Genomic DNA, 7,120 nt, shown 5'->3' on the forward strand with positions numbered 1-7,120 from the left:
GTCACCGAATGGGACTTCATCCATTTACAGTAGTGGATTACAAAGTAGGAATTAGTCATGAAAAAATAACTTGAGCAGAAATGACTCCTCATAGCTGATTCCTCCTGCCTTGTTGGAGGGGGATGATTTCACCCGCTCCTTCATGGCCACAACAGTGCCCTGGCAGTTTTGTGTTAACGTACTTTAGGCTCCTCCTGAAACTCCTTGGACAGTCCATTTAAAAGATACAGATACTGTTTTATGAGCCAGAGGGCATGTAACATGTCAAATAATACATTTTTTTAAAGATTGCCCCTGCCATATCACTTCACTTCCAGCACCGTGGCCTTTATTAGAAGACTGAACTCCAGTAGGTGACGTAAATAACACACACAGCAGCGGAATAAGAAAAGAAGCCCTTCTGTCTGTCTGTGTCTGTCTCTCTGTCTGTCTGTCTGTGTCTCTCTCTCTCTCTCTCTCTCTCTCTCTTTCTCTTTCCTTTTCCTTCCACTTCTATGCCTCCAGGGTTGAAAGAAGTCAGAACCACTTGGGGTAATAGGACATTTCAGGGATTTTAAGTTTTTGACCCCTTTATCTTCTTCTTTCTCCGCACCCCACACTAACATCTTAATCTTTTTTTTCTTGTTGTTCATTGAACTTTATTTTCATATTACACTAATTTCACATTTTACAAAGTACCCTTTTATTGTGAAAGTAATCCTTCAGTCTTGACTAGACCAGTCCCGTGCCACGTTCATGTTCCCTTAAGTGCTTACTGGTAAGCAGCCGATAAACACTCGTGGGGCAGGAGGAGGTGCTCCCGCCCACTCTAACTCATAGCTCCTCAGAGGTAAGGAGGCCACTGCCTCCCAGCCGCCTGCTGGAAAGAGTAAAGGCATAAAAGCAAAACATTCACTCCCCTGTTTGTTTGCAGAGAACACTTCTGAGGCGAGCCACTCCACACCCTGGGGAGCTAAAGAATATGAAAAAGACAGTGGAGAATTTACGGAACGACCGGAATGCTGCTAAAGGACTGGATTCAAACAAGAACGAGGTCAATCACACCATTGACCGAGTGACCACTTCTGTATAGAACTTCACCTGCAGGTTTTACCTCCCGTGTCTCCCCCTGCTGTTGAGATGTTCCCGTGCCCTCCGGTGGAGCCTCACGCAGTCCTTTGTCTTCCCTGGAAGGCGGGGAGGCACGCGCCACCCCCAGGCCGCCTGCCGGGGTTGCTGCTCTGTCCACGGATGTGCCTTACTGCGGTCCAGGCGCGCTTCCTTTCCTCCAGCTTCCAGTCGTTTGTCATGATAAGTAGAATACACTACTGTAAACATCTGACCTTTGGTGTTGTCTTATGTTGGGGTCAGGGAGCACAGGAAGGGGAATTGTTTTTGTCCTCCTCCCTCCTGTAAAGCGCCCGGGACATTTTTCTCTTGGACCTACTGATGAGAGAGAGTTTTATGTACGGGGAATAATTGATACTTTTTTAAAACCTTTTTTGGCAGCTCAGATGGTGTAAATTTTAAAAAATTTTGTATAGGTATTTCATAACAAAAAAAAATGTGTATTTCTTTTTCGTTATTTTATCATGCAAACGGTACATATTTTAGTATTTGTGCGGGAAGAAAAGCGCAAGAGTCCTAAAGTGTTTTCTCTTTTACCATCCACTTGTGCCTTACTGTATCCTGTGTCATGTCAAACGAGTTGCACACAGCGACGTCCTCAAGCAGTCAGATGAGACTAAGAATGTGGTACTTTTAAAGCAGTGTTGGATTTTAATCAGTAATCTACCTGGTGGATTTGTTTTTAGCCAAAAAGAAGAGTTACCACCAATTTGTAAATTTTATCAGTTGAATTTTTTTTTTTTTAGAAAGATGAACCAAAGGATTAGACTGCTAATATTTCGTTTCTTAACACTTTTTATGAATGAGTCTCTTAGAATGAGTACAGTGTCTGATTGTACCTACTTGGAAGGTATATGCCATTTGTAAAATAAAATCAGAAAAGCACAAAAGGAGAAAACTGGTTCAGGAATCCAGTGAGTAAATGAATTATGTACTGCAAAAGAAAGTATGATTTTTATTGAAGAAAGCTTTAAAAGTTTTATATTGAGATATAAAACCACAATAAAGCGAAATAACCTACAACCATATTAGAAATATTGCTATCTTTGTAAGTGCAATTTAATTTGTAAATAGAGTTTGAGTCAAAATATAACAAAATATTGCTTCAAGTTTTAATTTTAAGTCTGCTAATTTAAGAGGTATGGGGGTATGTTTTGGTGCATTTCTGTTGATTTTTTTTTTTTTGTATAATGTGATAAAAGAGAAATGAAAATGCCAGTTACTATGAGGAAAATCACGATATTGTTGGGTTTTTTTGTTTTCTCTCCATGAAATAAAATCACCCTGGAATTAACCATACAACTCTTTAAACTTATCACCTTGTAATGTTCAGATGATGGCAAGTAGCTGCATTCTTTGACAGTGTGTTCCCATCCATTAAATATCCAAACTACTGGTCAGTTTTGAGTTAATTTCTTGCCCTTTTGCCACACAGGACAGACCCCAGAAGTGCCCTTCACTCTGGCAAATAACTTCGGGTTATGGCTGGCCAACTGGACTCATTAGCAATCTGCTTTCAACCAACCAAATTCAATATCTTCTATTACTGCTGTGCATTTACTTACTGGGTTCATTTTCTTTTTCTCTCCTTTTTTTTTTTTTTGAATATTTATTCTTGAGAGACAGAGAGAGAGGATGTAAGTGGGGGAAGAGCAGAGAGAAAGGGAACCAGAGAAGCCCAAGCAAGATCCACGGTATCAGTGCAGAGCCTGATGCCAGGCTCCAACTCACAAACCATGAGATCATGACTTGAGCCAAAATCCAGAGTGAGACACTCAACAGACTGAGCCACCCAGGTGCCCCTCATTTTGCTTTTTAAGTTTTTGTACATACACACACATATACATATATAAAATATATGTATATACACATATACATATATATAAAATATATATATATATATATATATTTTTTTTTTCTTTTTGAGTTGGAAGTACCATGGTGCATAAGTGGTTTTTGGGCTACTCAGTCTTTTACCTTGCTTTCCAATCTCTGGAACACCGTTCTGTCTTCTCCATTTTAAGATTTTGGCATACTCTGTTTTAGGCCTGTGAAAATGATGCCACTAACTCATGGGCTGATAGGTAAGCAAATTGGTTTCATTCAGGGAGAGTTATCTCAATGCTAAAGAACAAATAAAATTGGATGTTGTTTTTTGTTTTCACATTAAGCCTACCCTTTGCTACTCAGTTTATCATAGCTTTGGTGGAATGTGGTGGGCACAATAGGCAGTGTGCTTAAATTTTTCTAGGAAATTTTATGTACGTAATTATGTTTCCTTTGGCCTACCTTCTCTACTACATTTTCACCTGTTTGTTTGCTTGCTTGCTTGTTTTGTTTTTAGTTTTTGGCATTTTGTTCCCCCTTCCTGGAGAAGGGAAAAGTTACTTTCATTTCACTTGTTTGTGCCCGGGGGACACTGCTGTGCTCCTTACGCCAGGGTGCTGGAACCAGACTTAGACCTCACCATAGGAACATCGACCAAAGAGACCCAACTCAAGAACATGCCCACCTTTTCCAGTGAGGCCTTCTTGTCATTAGAAGGAAAACGTAATTATGCCATAGGAGACCATTCCCTTCTGAGGCTGGTGCCCAAGTTTCCTGACCTCTTCCTAGAGGAACACTGTCCATCCCCACCCCGCAGTCTGGCCCTTCCTTCCTTCAGGAAAGGGAGGCGTTTGCTGTACAGCCTGCCTGTTTGTCTTGTGGGAGTGACAGGTAAAAGCAGGAAAGATTATTGTGACCTGTTCACCTGCTCTTTTTGTAGCCCCGTTTTTCCTGTTTTTAGCAAGGAAATTGTGCCTAAGTGGATAAAACAGAAAAAAAAAGTCATTGATTGGAAAAAAAGGTACAGGTAAGAAAAACTAGAACTATTTGCCTCGATGTGTGTGTGTGTGTGTGTGTTTTAACTTTTTTAATGCTTATTTTTGATAGAGACAAAGCATGAGCGGGGACGAACAGAGAGAGAGAGGGAGACACAGAATCCAAAGCAGGCTCTAGGCCCCGAGCTGTCAGCACAGAGCCCGACACGGGGCTCGACCCCACAAATCATGAGATCATGACCTGAGCCGAAGTCAGACACTTAACCGGCTGAGCCACTCAGGCGCCCCTGGATGTTGTGTTTTTTTGTTTTGTGTTGTTTTTTTCTGGAAAACACCTTGGAGGTGTAGTCCTGACCAGCCCAGGCTTTCTATGTAAAATCGTCTTCGCTGCCACAGGTAAGGAAGCACAGGTGGAGGACAGGGCCGTCTCAGGGCAGCAGCCCTCCCACCTCTTGTGAAATCCAGCACACCTGAGAAGACGTGCTGACTGGGTGGGGTAGAGGCCAGGAAACACTCTTCCCTTGTCAGAAAGTTGCTGTCAGCAGCCAGCTCTGACCTCGTGAAAGTGACTGACACTGGTGGTGGCTGTGTGACAGGGCTGCACAAACACTGACAGGGACAGCCCCGGAGCTGCTCGTTCATAGAAGGCAAGTCAGGGTTATCCTAGCGTCGTGACACCATGGAGAGTTGAAATCTCGCTTCAGCGATTAGTGTCACCTCATCCAAATTTCCAAAAAGCCCATTTAAAAACTAAAAAAAGAAACCCAAAAAAACCAAAACCCAAACTTCTTACTACAAATAGTCAAAAACATACAAAAATAGAATCATATAGTGAACCCCCATCTACCTTCACTCAGCTTCAAACAGCTATCAACCCAAGACCAATACTAAGCTGTTTTAAAGCAACCAAATCAGGGGCACCTGGGTGGCTCGTGCAGTTAGGCGTCCACCTTCCACTCAGGTCATGATCTCATGGTTTGTGAATTTGAGCCCTGCATTAGGCTCTGTGCTGTCGGCATGGAGCCCACTTCGGATCCTCTTTCTCCCTCTCTTAGCCCCTCTCCTGCTCACTCTCTCTCTCTCTCTCTCTCAAAAATAAGTAAACATTAAAAAAAATCTAAAGGAACCAAATTATGTTTTAAAATACATCCATAAGGAGAAGACTGCACAGTGAAATAATTTAAAAACTCAGGAAGAGCAGAACACAGGCCCTTGAACATAGCGCCCTGGAGTTACAGGTTTTGAGAGTCAGCATGGCCCAGCACTGGAATCATATAGACATGGGTTTGAATCCCAGCCTGGCCATGTGATTTTGGGTAAGCTACTTGACATCACCAGGCCTTAGGTCCTTCGTCTCTAAAACGGGGCAGTAATACCCCTCACAGACTTAGAGTAGGATTAAATGGGATACATAAAATGTCAGCTCTGAGAAAGTGGGTGACTGCTGTTATTACAGGTGTCCCTGTTATAGGAGGGCTTTTAGCAGCTCTGCAGCCTCTACCACGGAGCCAGCAGTATGTGATCACAAGAGTAGTGCTCTTCAGAAATGAGGACGCATGCTTGTTCTCTGGCAGAGAAAACTTTCTCACTTGCGGTGTTACATAGAGGCCCTTGAGTTACACCATTGGGGAAGGATTTTAATCCGTCATGTTGGCTCATTTAATGGTAAGGTTAGCAATTGTCTCACGGCAGCAGCCCCCTCATCGTAACTGGACTTACCAGCTTGCTATCCCCAAGTTAAAGCCAGTTTCCGCCAAGAAAGCATGAAACAACTAATTGAGAAAAGGGTCTCTCTGGATTTCCATGCAACATCCTTGGGTTTCTAGGTTTGGGTCCACTGTGCTCATTGACTGCCTTGCGTCTACTTTATTTCACTTTGATTTATATCCTTTTCTGAGTCCTTTCTCTCAAAGGGAGACCTCTGAGGCTTTTATGTATCAGGAGGGACCAGGTGGGTTTAAGAAATAGGTCATCCACAGAGAAAAACCTGGATGAAATAAACGCAGCGTGATTTGGGCAATGTAAAGGACACTCCCACCTTGCGGGAGGGAGTGTTTTTTTAAAAGCAGACAGCTGGCGGGAAAGGGAAACCAACCAGAAGAACCTGATCCGGTTACTTTTGTTCAGCAGGTTGTGTGGAAGGTTGGAGAATTTTTGTGCTTCACTGCTGGCCAGAAGGACAGTGTAATTTTCAGCTGTGAGAGTGGGCAGTCCCTGTGACAAGCCAAGGCTCTTGAATTCGGACTGGGTAAGAATCTGACTGGGTTGATCCTCCAAGGACCTTTTGAGGCATCAGTGTTTAACTTCTACAACACACAGTGAGCTGCCCCTTGGTGTAGCAAAATAGTAGTGACCATGGCCCTGCTTCCTGAACACTTACTATGCGCCACACACCATGCTGACTGAACACAATCTCAAATTTCCAGAACAACTCCCTGAGGTTAGTGGTGCCATTCCCACTTTACAAAGGGGAGAATTAAGATTCAGATCATTTTAAGAACTTTTGCACTGTCAACCAGCACATGACAAAATTGGAATCCGAATTCATCTCTCTGTTGACTAGAGTCTGTGGTCTCGATTATTGTCTTATTTTGCTTTGTCCCCCTCAGTCAAAACACAGTGAACCTGTAACTATATATTTAGAGTTGTATTTATCATAGTGGTGATGGTTCTGTTTTAACTTGAGATTATTTATTTATTTATTTTTTTAAAATTTTTTTTCAACGTTTATTTATTTTTGGGACAGACAGAGACAGAGCATGAACGGGTGAGGGGCAGAGAGAGAGGGAGACACAGAATCGGAAACAGGCTCCAGGCTCCGAGCCATCAGCTCAGAGCCTGACGCGGGGCTCGAACTCACGGACCGCGAGATCGTGACCTGGCTGAAGTCGGACGCTTAACTGACTGCGCCACCCAGGCGCCCCTAACTTGAGATTATTTAAACCTCGGCCGTGAACGAAGACGGGCACAGAGCCGAGTGAACCTGAGCCACCATTTTGGTAGACTTGGCCTTCGTTTGTGTCTAGTTACGGTATCCAGTGCTGTGACTTTACACCCTCAACCCTCCCACTGCCCTCGTGCCCCCTGCCCACCCCACATTCTGTGTCTCTTGGTAAGTGCCATGAAAACGTTCATTGGACCTTTGCTCTACCATTTCAAGTTGTATGCAAATCTCAAGAAACGGGAGAGAA

The 7,120-nt window shown here is 43.3% G+C and overlaps 1 protein-coding gene across 3 annotated transcripts in view; it reads left to right on the forward strand.

Moving 5' to 3' along the window:
• The window catches only part of LRRC1 (leucine rich repeat containing 1), a 134,017-nt gene extending 131,510 nt beyond the window's left edge, over positions 1-2,507 (forward strand). For all 3 annotated transcript variants that reach the window (XM_047860254.1, XM_047860256.1, XM_047860255.1), the window contains exon 14: positions 914-2,507. In XM_047860254.1, the coding sequence (XP_047716210.1) occupies positions 914-1,072 (159 nt within the window). In that variant the 3' untranslated portion in view covers positions 1,073-2,507. The remainder of the gene's footprint in view (positions 1-913) is intronic.
• Positions 2,508-7,120: the final 4,613 nt, after the last annotated feature.

Source organism: Prionailurus viverrinus, chromosome B2 (genome assembly GCF_022837055.1).
Source record: "Prionailurus viverrinus isolate Anna chromosome B2, UM_Priviv_1.0, whole genome shotgun sequence".
Classification (NCBI taxonomy): Eukaryota; Metazoa; Chordata; class Mammalia; order Carnivora; family Felidae; genus Prionailurus; species Prionailurus viverrinus.